The following is a 13,388-nucleotide window of genomic DNA, read 5'->3' as shown; positions in this document are numbered from 1 at the left end:
TAGCTACACAAACTAATACAGGATTTGGCACAGGAATATTAGTTCAGCAAATATTAGTGTGTTTTTCTTTTGGTCCTCAGGAAGCACAGAATGTCAGAATCCTCTCAAGGAAATCTGAACTGAGAAGAGTTGATACATCTAAGCAAAGCCCTTGAGAGAAAGTCAGCAGTCAAGCAGGAAAGCCAAATACATCGCTAACGGCACATGGTGGGGTTTGCGAGGAAGACAGGGCTTCGGACCAGGAGCCAGATAGGAACATCATGATGGAAATAGACCAGGAGTATTTGGGATGAATGTTGCAAACTGGCAGTGGTTCTGATCCTTGGCTTCTCCCTAGAATCATCTGGTGAGCTTTAAAAAAATACCACTGCTTAGCCTCCCATCCCTATTCAGACCAGTGAATCAGAATCTGTTTTGGTGAGCCCTGATGTCTATATGATCGACTCATTCCACAGGTGATTTCAGCATGCTGTTGTTGTTGAGAACCGCTGCTGTGAACAGTATTGAAGCATCTGTGCCTCATCTTTACTGAGCAGTGGGTACTAGTGTGAGGCATACTTGGATGACCCAAAGGGACTGAGTAATATTATGGCATGCTAAGTAAAGGTCAGAGATAGTTGCTGCCAGAAGAAATTACGGCTCAAACACACCGGGGCATCTATGACTTTTTTTTCCTTAGCATTCAGACCTTCCTTGAGGTGTAGAATATGATCCCTGTAGGTTCTCTGATTCCTGGGTCCTCTCAAGCTGCTTGATGGCCACTAGTATCCATTTCCCATCTTCTCCAAATTCCTTCTTATTACCTGTGTATTAGTCAGAGAAACAGAACCAGCAGGATGCACCCATCCGTCTATCTATCAACCTGTCTGTCTGTCTATCTATCTATCTCTCCAGAGAGAGGTTGGTTTATTTTAAGGAGTTGGCTCATGTGATTGTAGAGGCTTGGCAAGTCCAAAATTTGCAGGGTAGATTGACAGGCTGGAGACCCAGGGAAGAGTTGCAGTTTGAGTGCAAAGGTTGTCTGTTGGTAGAATTCCTTCTTGCTAGGGGGAGGTCAGGCTTTTTTGTAGTAAGATCTTCAACTGATTGGATGAGGCTCACCAACATTATGGAGTGTAATCAGCTTTCCTCAGAGTCCACTGATTTAAATGTTAATCTCATCGCCCCCCACCACCCCAGATATTCACAAAACATCCAGAATGTTTGACTACAGAGCTGGGTACCATGGCCTGGCCCAGTTGACATAAAATTAGCCATCACAATCCTCTTGCCCCTCACATGCACTCTCTACCTGTCAAAGTGTGCATGAAAAATGAAACACCCAAATGCCCATTCTCTGGCTTGTTCTCTGCAACTGTAGTTAGAGTCTTCTTTATACAAAGCAAATCAGATGAGCGCAATGTAGCAGATTCTGTCGAGGCCTGGTCTCTGTCCCATGCTCTTACCACTCCCAGTTGCTGAACTGGCATTTCTTTGCTTGCAACCTTCATCTGTCCACCAGATTTTGCTCTGCTGCCATTTCAGGAGGCCAGGAATACAGTTCATCTTCTGTTTCCACGGTTCTGCATCTGTGGATTCAGCTAACAGCATATCGAAAATATTTGAAAAAAAATTCCAGAAAGTTCCTAAAAAGCAGAACTTGAATTTGTCATGCTCAGTCAACTATTTATATAGCATTTATATCGTTTTAGGTATTATAAGTAATCTAGAGATGATTGAAAGTTTATGGGAGGATGTGTGTAGGTTATATGCAAATGCTCTACCTTTTATGTGATACTTGAGCATCTGAGGATTTTGGCATCCAACGGGGGTTCTGGAATCAATCCCCTGCAGACAGCAGGGGGTGACTGTGCCAGGGAATTGGTGTCTTCTGGGAGCAGCCCTTCACCAGTGACTGAGGGAGTGCCCCGCTCCTTCTCTCTTCTGGCTGACAGCTGAGGCAGGTGCCTCACACTGGCTCCTGATGTTCTGTAGAGGATTAAGCTGCAGTTGCCCACAGAACTAGCCTGTCTTTACTGCTGCTTTCCCTACCCTGTCAAACTTTCCCACTCCCTTCCTGAGAGTCCCCATCTCCTATAAAAGCATTTCATGCTTTCTACTTTCTATAGGGGAAAGTCCAAACTTCCCATCATGAAAACCAAGGTCCCTCATGATCTAACTCAGGACTTACCTCTCCCAGTATCACCTATACTCCCCTGGACCACTCCCAGTTCCCCCCAAGATTCTGTAGGGCCTTATGAGCCAAGGTAAGGAGGTGGGTTTTTTTGTTTGTTTGTTTGTTTCTTTGTTTTAACTAACTTTTAAGTGTTTATTCTGTTAGTTTATTCTAAGAGGTTTTACTTCGTTCTGAGAGTTTTTCTAGAGCGATGGGGAGTCTCTGAAGTGTTTTAGAAAGAGAAAGGACAGGACTAAATTTTTGCTTAAAAAGGTCATCTTGGCTGCTGGATAGACAAAGGCTTGGAGCAAGAATGTCAGCAGGTTGCAGGGTTAGGAGGCTGTTGTGACAGTTCACGTGAGAGACAGTGTAGCCTGGACTGCGGAGGGGGAGCATGGAGAGGGGTGGGTGGATGCCAGACGTTTAGGTGGTAGTTCTGTCAGGACTTCGTGGCTGTTTAGATGAGGAGACAGAGGGGACAGTCATGGCTCATAGGTTCTGATCCGATGGCAGAGTGCATGGGAGGACCATTTACAGAGATGGGGCGATTGGAGGTTAAGAGTGAGGCTTTGATGATATTCTGGAGGTATTATGGCAAGGAACCCCAAAATGCCTGAGGACTACAAGGACAGTATGGGAGCAACACTCAGCCCACGTCCACTCACAAAGCTCTGTGTTTGTCCTTGCCTGGGCTGCTTCCCCCAGGGGAAGGGGACCCTTTTCTAACTCTCACAGAGGTGCCGGGTGGCTCTTCCTAGCAGAGATCCTTGTCCTAGTGAGTTTGGCCCGAGGAATGCCTTGGAACCCTAATCAGCCAGAGAAGAAATTCAAAGGAGGGTGATAAAGGTGGGCCTGACCTGGGAAGGGGAGTGGAAGCATTATCCCCCTTCTCCAACACCCCAGGGGAACTCTGGAGGTGGATTAGGAAGATGAAGAGTTCAGATTTGGATGAGTCGGGGTTAGGTGCCTATAGGACCTTCTGAAGAGAAAGGAGATACCCTGTGGCTTGGGGAAGTGATCTGAGCTGGAAATAGATACTTGAGAGTCATTAACAGAGCTATCAGAGTGAAGAGGTTTGCTCAGCAGCGAGGGAATCAAGTGAGAAGAGGTTCCTGGATAAGAGCTTCTCTGGTTAACAACAGTAAAGGAAGTGGCTAAGAAAGCTAGAGGGAAGACCAGGAGCAGGTTGTGCCCTGGATGCCCAGGGAACAAAAGAAATCCTAAATGATGCAGCTGTGGTCCACAGAGTTAAACGCTGCCAAGAGGCTGAGAAGATGAAGGCCACAACATGTCCACTAAATGCAGTGATGCCTAGGTGACAGAAGTGTCGTGGAACAGGGAGGGGGACGGAGGCTGGTGGGTGGGAGAGTACCTCAGCATTTCCTGAGGGTGCTTTCTGAGCCAGGCCCTGTCCATGCTCCAGACTCCAGCTCTCAGGCAGCCCGTGGGTGTCTGCAGCTCAGTTGAGTGATGGAGGCTTAGAACCTCTGGCTCCATTGCTCATGGGGTGATGGATACTCTGGGGCCTTGGGCCCAGGGTGAGTGAGCTCTGAGCCCGTTCCTCTTGCCTCTGAGTATGCATTATCTCCAGCACTCTATGCAGGAAACAAGCACAAAAGGGACCTAGTGTCCTAGTGATGATGATGATGTTAAAAAATAACATATATTGATGGGAATTCCCTGGCGGTCCAGTGGTTAGGACTCCACGCTTTCACTGCCAAGGGCACGGGTTCAGTCCCTGGTAGGGGAACTAAAATCCTGCAAGCCGCACGGTGTGGCCAAATTAAAAAAAAAAACAATACACCATATATTGAAAGTTTACAATGGGTCAGGTTCAGGGAACGTCTTTAACTTATCTCGGTATAACTCACATATTCCCTATAAGGTAGTTATTACATCTCCGTTTTACAGAAGAAAAAAGTCGAGACTCAGAGAGGCTAAGCAACTTGCTCAAGGTCACACAGCTAGCAAACAGAGGAGCTTTTTGTTTTATTTATTAGTTTTCTTTAAAACATCTTTATTGGAGTATAATTGCTTTACAATGGTGTGTTAGTTTCTGCTGTATCACAAAGTGAATCAGCTATATGTATACATATATCCCCATATCCCCTCCCTCTTGCATCTCCCTCCCACCCTCCCTAACCCACCCTTCTAGGTGGTCACAAAGCACCAAGCTGATCTCCCTGTATTTATTAGTTTTAAATGTTGTTAACCTGTTTATTATGAGCTGGCTCCAAAGCCCATCACAGAGGAAGATAGAGGGTGAATGGAGAGAGGGAATGACTGTTCTGCCCCAATCATGTCACCTGCTGGCTGTGCAGCACTGCATGTTACATCTGTGTTCACTCCTTAATTGATCAAATGTTTTAGTGAGGGCCTACTCTGTGCCAGGCACTGCTGGGGCTGAGATGGAAGACCCATCCCTGCTACCAGCAGCTTATATCCTTGTGGGGTGACCAGCGTGCAAACAAGCCGTATGAGTGCAGTGTGATGGTTCTAGTATGGAGATGCAGAATGGGGTCCAGGGGAGGCTTACAGTGGAGTGGCCACCTCCCTCCAGAAGAGGCAGGCAGGAAATGCTTTCTGGAGGACCTGGGACATCAGCGGAGACTTGAAGGATGAGGAGGAGGTCTCTAGGCAAACTAGGTGGGCTGAGGATGAAAGAATACTCCAGGCTTGATATTCAGGATTATGGAAAAGAAATTCAAGACCATCATTTTGGTCTCTCCACGTCCACTGCAGAGTGTCTCCAGTTCTAAAAATCTCGTAACTACAAAGGCTACCAGAAAATTCTCCCTAAATTCTTAGAGCAAAAAAGAATTAATTTACTCTAATTTGCTCCTGATATTATGGGGGAAGCATTGCTCAGCTAATATTTTTTGAGACATGGAAGGATTTTTTGAGACACTGAAGGCAGGTATAGAAAAATAGTAATTTTCACGGATGCACTAATGATATGTAAACTTAGAAAAAAAGTTGAAAAATAGACAGTGGCCATTCCTATCACAAAGAAAAATTGCCTCATTGTGCAAGTAGAATTCTGTAATTTTCATCAGGGCTTTCGAGTCATGTTTCTGGGAACTTTCTCTGACCCTCAAGTGTGTAGGAACTTTGCTTTTTATTCTCTCTGTTTATTTAGATAGTCGCTGCCATCCCTGGGCCTAATTAATACGAGAAACAAAGAATAGGCTCTAGGGAAGCAATAAGGTAGAAGCAAAATGAAACAGAGAAGGGTGTTAGTGACAGCTGAAGGGAGTCACTTCCATAGATACAGATTTTCTGAGACTGCTCTCTTGTTTGGACCCCTGGTTCTAGAGACTGTTCTGGGACTTTCTCTTCTTGTAAAGTCCTCAAAGGCAGGGACTGTTTCTTGGTTAGCACAATGCCTAACACATAGTTGGCACTCAGTAATGTTAATTTAATTCCACCCTTTCTTTCTCTGTTTATTTTTTCCTTCTCTCCTTGAAAGGGAGCGTGTTTGATGGATTAGTTAGGACTCATGTCTGCAAGCAGCAGAAACTCCCTTATGCTGGGTCACTCACAAAAAGGGAATGTAGTATAAGGTACTAGGGCATCTCATAGAATTTGGGAGGAGCTGATTTTTAGATGCAGGCTGGAACTGCGACTAGAATTTCCTAGAACTTTCTCTTCACCTCTCACAATTCCTACTCGCAGCAAAGATACTCATTAGCCTTATCTGGACTGTACCAGTTACAGCCAGAAGAACAGGGTTGCAATTCAGAAACTTCATTGCCTGTAGCCATTTCTGTGATGATGTGAATGCAAGGGGGTCCTCTCCAAAAACTGGAGTAGTTGTCAGAGAGCTGAGGATGTCCATGAGGGGTAAAAACAATGCTCTTATTGGGGCAACTTGGGTTTACAATTCTTGGGCCATTGGCTGTTGGGAGAATTCCAAATGGTAGATGGCTTCCTATCTGAGAACGGTTGAAATGCATTAATGAAGTGCTGAGTAGCTGTCTTCTCTTTGGTATGACAAATAAAAAGTTATTTTCTTAGAAAATGGACTTTTTGGATAACATATGCTACACATATATATATGCTCATCTTTTTCTAGAGGTTTAAAACCAATGAACAATAAGTACTTTCCACTGACACTCTTTCTCTTACATAGAAACAGTTATCAGCCCCTTCACAAGGAGTATCAAAGGACATGATATTAGCACCTGAGTCAGAGGAGTATCCTGCCAGATTAAAATTTTTCCTTTATAGTTGTTTAGTTTGAAGGACATTATTTGATCCATGAGCTATGAACTAATTTAGGTACTGAATTCAGTTCCTATTCTGCTTTCTTGGGATGAAACCAGGGTCATGCATTATCTTGGGAGAAATTAATTCTAACCTAATTAATCTTGGCTAATAACTGGAGCAAACTATTATTATGTATATTGTTTCTTTCCTTCCTTCTTTCATTCATCAAGCATTTGTTGCTGTGCCTTCCTTGTTAGAATCCATTCCAGTAATTAAAAGCAGATCAATGATTTTCCAAACTTATTTTAAAGTAAATATAATAAAACTAGAAGTTATCTAAGCCTGGACAGGTGTGAGATATTTACTATAATCTAGGAGTCAGCAAACATTTTCCGTAAAGGGACAGACAGCCTTTTTTGGCTTTGTAGGCCATGCAGACTTGGGCACAACGACTCAACTCTGCCTGTTGGTTTCAAAGCAGCCATACACAATATGTAAATAAATGAGCGTAGTTATGTTCCAATAAAACTTTATTTGTGGACACTGAAATTTGAATTTCATGCAGTTTTAATGTGTCACATGTTCTTCTTTTGAATTTTTTTTTCAATCACTTAATCACTTCTTAGCTTGAAGACTCTACAAAAACAGGTGACAGGCTGGGTCTGACCTGCAGGTCTGTTTGCTGACCCCTGCTCTAACAATAAGAGCATAGGATTCACCCATCTGCTTGGGTATCTTGGTTTAGTTTCCTTACTTCACAGGCATTCTTAAAGGAGCATTTCTGAAAGAACAAGCAAAAGCAATGCTTCTGTTGATCTTAGTCTTGAACTCATTCTTCCTCGGCTTATGTAACGTCAGCACTCGACTTCACTTGGTTTCGTGTAAGAGCCCCACACTGAGAAGGCTGCTTTCAGACCTTGCACTTGAAGCAGTGCATTCAGTGGTTCTGTAGGTGTGCAATCTCTAAAACCAGGGAGAGAGAGAACGATTCTGGGGAGAAGCAATTTAAAAACAGTTCTAATTGTTCAGGCAAGTTATTTTTACCAGTCTTTAGGGGACAGATAAATGATCACATTGTTATTATTTTTATAGATTATATTTCAAAAAGCTTTTCTGCTAAGAGTGGTTAAATACCAAGTTGTAATTTCACTCACTCAGGGAAAATTTTCCATCACATTAGGATTTTTTTTTCTTGATAACTTAACCATAGGAGACTATAACTCAGGGCTTTCAGGATCCTCATTCCAGAACTTACAGTGCCAGAAAAGAAGGCATGTGATTCTGCTGAAGGTTTGGGAAAGTGGGAGAAATACAGGAAAATGAGAACGATAAGAAACTTTTGGGGGTACTATATTTAAAATACATTCTATATAATACATATAAACATTTTATGTATAAAATTTTCTTATAAAATTAATGATAACAGGGACTTCCCTGGTGGCTCAGTGGTTAAGAATCCACCTGCCAATGCAGGGGACATGGGTTCGAGCCCGGGTCCAGGAAGATCCCACATGCTGTGGAGCAACTAAGCCCATGTGCCACAACTAGAGCCTGTGCTCCAGAGCCCACGAGTCACAACTACTGAGCCCGTAAGCCACAACTACTGAAGCCCGCATGCCTAGAGCCTGTGCTCTGCAACAAGAGAAGCCACCACAGTGAGAAGCCCGCACACTGCAATGAAGAGTAGCCCCCACTCTCTGCAGCTAGAGAAAGCCAGTGCACAGCAACGAAGACCCAAGGCAGCCAAAAAAAAAAAAAAATTAATGATAACAGTAATGAAAATATATTATTGCTGTGAAGAATTTTCTTCACTGTCTACATAATGAAACTTGGGAGTCACCTGGTGATTGCAATAACTGAAGGCCCACTGCATGCCTAGGTTTCACCCATTTCCTCTCCTTAATTCACATTGTAAGATGAGGAAAGCAGACTCAGGAAGGTCTAGCTTCTTGCTCAAGGTCATATAGCTGGTAAGTGGTAAGTGGTGGAGCCACATTTCAGACCCAGGTCTGTTTGTTCCTAGAGTCTTTTTCATGCTTTTGTGTTGTAACAAGTTCCAGTCTCAAGGAGTGCCTCAGGGTTTGAAGCACTTTCTTACTTCCAAGCTGGGACATGCCATTCTGTGTGACATGGGGTCTGTGACATCCATTGCCTTTTGGATCAATTAATCTTGTCACTGACTTGAGAAAACTATTAATGTGGTTCTAGGTCTTACCAGAGAGAATTTATAATTGACGTTCCAACTACATCTGACATTAAAAAAAAATCCATTTCTCTAAAAATATATGGTAAATTGAAGAAGATTCAGTTCCTGAGATATTCACTAACTTGGTTGCCAGTGGGCTTGAGGGTTTTATGGGTCCCCTGAAATTGCATGTGGAATACTGCACATGTGTGTATATGTGCCTTTTTTTTGGAGAAGACATAATTTTAGTTAGATTCTGAAGACGTGTGGACCCACTGTTCTCTCAGAAACAATGAGGGATATACCTGATTGACTCTGTTAGTATTGACAAGTGTTTGGTAATTGTGTCAAACTCCATCATGACAAATGAGGTTAAATTAACTCTAGTCCCTTAATAACCTGAGCGTAGCACTGTCATTCCACGTGTTACACTGCGTGGACTCCACCAAGGGACTCAGCTCTGGTCTCATTACATGAGCTCCCCAGCCCCTGACACAGAACACTGCAGCTGTAAATCCTTAGCAGTTGCTTGCTGGTTGGAGGGAATGATTTCCCCTGTACAAACCTTGCCTAACTCAGTCATTTCAGGTACTGGAAAGACCAATGATTGATTTGATGTCATAAAGTGAAACTCCTCTGTCCAAACGCTGCCACTTTTTACCTGTAGGACCTTAGTCAAGGCCCTGTCGACCTCAGTTTCCTCTTCTGTAACAAGAGGGGTTAGCTGTAGGATTGGTTAAATTTCTGCCACCTCCACAAATTCCAGGAATCTTTACTTGGCAACACATTCCAGGAGTCTCTATTTGTCAAAACCAAATTGGAAAGAGCTTGGACAATTCGTTTGGAATCGACTAGAACTTGCACATCTTAGAGCCTCTGTGTGTAAGCGCTTAGCCACAAATATGGGTTACTTTGATAATTACCTTCTGGCCAGGGACTGTCAAGAGGTAATCTTACCGGGGTTCCAGGCTAGTGAGGGAGACAGCTGCTGGGAGGAAGTGGGCGTGGCGATTTGCCTGACTTCCTTGTTTGGAGCAAACTTTGGCGGCATCTGACCGGCTTAGATGTTTGCTTTTCCATCTGTTGATGTGCTTTTGGGGAGCTCTCTTGTCCGCCAGAGAAAACATCTAGAAGAAGCCGACGCCAAATCTTAGCCATTCCCTAGAGTCCCCAAACCCCACCAGCCTCCAGAGAGGGGAAGGCGAAGCTGAGAGAAAACAGGCGTGCCTGAAGCGTGCCGGCTTCAGCGGCTCCCAGGGAGTAGGGTGGCAAAGACAGGGATTTCGGCACCCACCCACCCACCGGCCTGCATCCACGCGCACCGGTCCGCGTCGCCTGCCTTTCTTAGCACTCCTCTCGTGGTGTCTGGAACCTGGCACTGGAGATGGAGCAGTTGCGACGCTCGCTGGCTGCGCCGTGTGCCTAGTGCGTTCGTCAGTCGACCTCGCGGTCGCGGCGCCTGCAGCCGGAGCGCTCCGCTCGCAGCGAGCGGCGGACCAGCGGGGAGAGCGCGCGGCGCGCCGGAGGAGGGGACGCGGCCGAGCGCGGGGCGCCGGCGCGGGGCTGCGCGCTCCGCCGCGGGGGACCCCGGGACGCCGCCGGCCGAGCCATGACGGACGCCAGCAACAGGAAAGAGGGCTTCAAAAAATGCCGGAGTGCCACTTTCAGCATCGATGGCTACAGCTTCACCATCGGTGAGAACTTTCCTTCCTCTGTTGTTCTACTCCCGGCTGGGGCAAACCCCCTCGCCGGTGGCGCCGAGGGTCCTCGGGGTCGGGCTGGGCCGCGAGGCGAGGCGAGGCGAGGCGAGGCGCTCGCCAGGCGGGAGACCCGGGGAGCGGCAACGGGGCCGCGAAGTCGCGTGTGTGGCCCGGCCGCCTCACCGGGGCTGTCCCCGCGGTGCCCCTCCCGCCGCTCTAACCCGGCGTCCCGCTGAAGCTGCTTTTTAGGGTCACAGCTTTTGGAACTGCTCGATTTCCTCTCTGCGATTTTAGTAACACAAGCCGAGAGAGGAGGAATAGAGACAGAGATGTGGAGGCAGAGAGATGACAATACCGGGAGAGAGAGAGAGTGACAGAAAGACGTGGGCATGACAGGCACTAAGACAGAGACACAGAGACACATAGACAGAATGACAGAGACATCTAGACAGAGACAATAGTAGAAACACCTAGACAGCAGGTCAGAAATACAAAGTCAGAGATGCCAAGACACAGACTGACTGATAGAATGTCAAAGACGTGGAGACAGTTATAGAAACAGAGGCAGAGGCTTTGAGAGACAGACACATAGAGATAGAGAGATTCAGAGAAAGAGATTGAAAGATAGGTTCTACAAAAATTGAAGCAAGAAGAGAAAGGGACACAAGGAGAGAGAGAGACAGACAGGAAGGAGGGAGGGAGGGAGAGAGTGAAGATAAAACAGAAAAAGAGGCACATTTAGAGAGAGAGAGAGAGAGAGAGAGAGAGAGAGAGAGAAGGCAGGGAGGGAAGGATGTATCATGCTGCTGAAATATTTGAGAAAAATCTGTCTGTTGTCCTCTGGACTCCTAGTGACTCCTTTCCCAAACCCTTTACCAAGAGGGGTACCAGAGGGGGCTGGGGGTGTCTTCATGGCTATTAGAGGAAGCAGGACCACAGGGCTTGACCCTCTGGAAGCTGAATTTGATGAGGTCAGTTCTTGGTGCTTTTACTGCCCATTCTCTGCTGCACACCAGCTGGTCCAGGGATTGCCTCCTCATCTTCCCAGGAGATGGGCTAAGCCAGGGCAGCTTCCTCTCTGGAATGTCAGAGTTTGGAGAATGGCAGGGCAGAGCCAGGTGTCAAGGAGCTGCTTCAGCATTTCTACTTCTGTGTGTGCTCAGGTCACTATGGCTTTAAATCTGAACTTCACCCCAGAGCCTTTGAAAGTGAGGGGTGTATTAATGTGCTTTTTGGAAGTGTAGCAGGAATTTGCCAGGGGCAAGAAGAGGCTGATGGACAGGAGCTCATCTCTGGACCACTTTTGCTCCTTCTCATGAAGTGGCCCAAGATTTGGGGTCATGGGCTGAACAAGTATTACCAGAATTAAGTCTACACTCCTTTGCCTGCTTCCCAAGCCTCTCCATTCTGGCTTGAACTTGCTTTTCCTGCCTCAACGGTCACTTCAAACCTGTTTCTTCCACACACTCATGATTGTTTGCCCACATCCCACCCCTCAGAGCCTCTGCTCAGGCTGTTCCCTCAGCCAGGAATGCCATTTCCCCCAACTCTGCATTGAGACATCTTGTCTCTCCTGGGTCTCACTTGCCACCTCCTCTGCTCTCCTTCCCCATCAGAAAGAATTTCTCCCTCTGCACTCCTCTCAGCCTCTTAGTCCTCTGTGAGAGCTCACACCCGGCCTTGAATCACTTATTTCAGCAACTATTCGTTGTCCCCTTGCATTACAGGTTCCTTAAGGATGAGACTGTGTCTAATTTATCTTTCATAATGGTGATGGTGGGTGCTTGGGAGTTTTTGTAGGAATGAATTAAAGGTTGCCAAGGTCAAAAGTGATTCATTAAAAGGGCTTTGCCGTCTTAATATTAGTTTTTTGGAATCTGATAAGGAAGCTCCCAAAAATGATTTTGAAGTTTTACCTGGCAGTTCCCTGTGAAATCTTATCTTCCAAAACGTGTGGCTTCTAAAACCCAGGTTTACAGTGTAGCCCTCCCTGCCCCTCTTTTTGCTCCCATCCTCACTAGAGGAAATGGTCTGGCACATTGGTGTGGTCTGCTAGTCAGAAGGGACCTCAAAAGTGAGCAGGTCACTTCCTGGTGAGAGAGCTGCCAGCTTGTTTCAGATCTTTGGGCATTTATTCATTCACTCCTTTCCATCTGCCCTCCTCCTTTCTTCAAAAAATGCTTATTGAATTTTATTATATTAAAAGATACAATTTAGTACAGTGCCTGCCATATGGCAAACATTCAATAAATGGTAATTGTTGTAATTATTCAAGGCCCTAAGCTAATATCATGGGGAGTTTATGATGATGAATCAGACTTAGAACCTAGTGTTCAAGGAATTTGTACTCTTGGGGTGATGCGATGTGTTCATACATAACATTTTACAAAGTAGAAGCTACTAAATGCCATAAGAGACATTTTAGAAGTTTTAGGCCAATATAGACATTTTAGCAAACACAGATAACCAAAAAGAAAGAAAGAAAATCACTTGTAATTTTATCACCTGATGCTAAACATTATTAGTATTTCTTGTATAGACTTCCAGTATTTTTTTTGTATATACACAGTTTTTTTAACAAAATGCAGTCATAATGTTTGGTAATGTTATTTAATATCATAATAGCTTTGTTTCAAGCTATATACAAAGTTTTTATTTAAAAAATCTTCTATTGTTGGCTATTTAGGTTGCTTTTAATTTTTACCATGATAGACAATGAAAACAGGCTCAATCTTTGAGTACATCCATTAATACTTCTGAGAATAAATTTCTAGAAGTACGATTGCTTGGTCCAAGACTATGTATATTTTTATGGATTTTAAAACATATTGCTCAACTACCCTCTGGAAATACCAACTTACACTCCCATCAGCAGCATATCAGGTGCTCACACACTCTCATGAGACTGGACACTATAATTTTTCAAAAGCTGTTGGTTTGAGAGGTGGAAGGTAGTATCTTACTTCCACATGTTATTTCACTTCTTTTGTGAAATTGCCATTTTATGTTCTTTGCCTGTATGTTTTTCCTCTGGGGGAATTTCATCATTTATTTTTAATTTGCAAGTACAGTTGACCCTTGAACAACGTGGGTTTGAATCACGCAGGTCCACTTATACAAGAATTTTTTTCTATAGTAA

General features: G+C 44.9%; 1 protein-coding gene across 3 annotated transcripts in view; it reads left to right on the top strand.

Annotated features, from left to right (window-relative positions):
- The window catches only part of PDE1C (phosphodiesterase 1C), a gene marked incomplete at both ends in the record, with an annotated part of 536,637 nt that overhangs the window by 60,421 nt on the left and 462,828 nt on the right, over window positions 1-13,388 (top strand). For 2 of the 3 annotated variants that reach the window (XM_079712013.1, XM_079712012.1), the window contains one exon: window positions 10,159-10,243. The exons of the other annotated variant lie outside the window; for it this stretch is intronic. In XM_079712013.1, coding sequence (XP_079568139.1) covers window positions 10,159-10,243 — 85 coding nt within the window. Of the gene's footprint in view, window positions 1-10,158; window positions 10,244-13,388 lie in introns of those variants that run through there. 3 annotated transcript variants of the gene reach the window in all.

Source organism: Hyperoodon ampullatus (assembly GCF_949752795.1).
Source record: "Hyperoodon ampullatus genome assembly, chromosome: 9".
Taxonomy (NCBI): domain Eukaryota; kingdom Metazoa; phylum Chordata; class Mammalia; order Artiodactyla; family Ziphiidae; genus Hyperoodon; species Hyperoodon ampullatus.
This window is presented reverse-complemented; position numbering and strand designations above follow the sequence as displayed.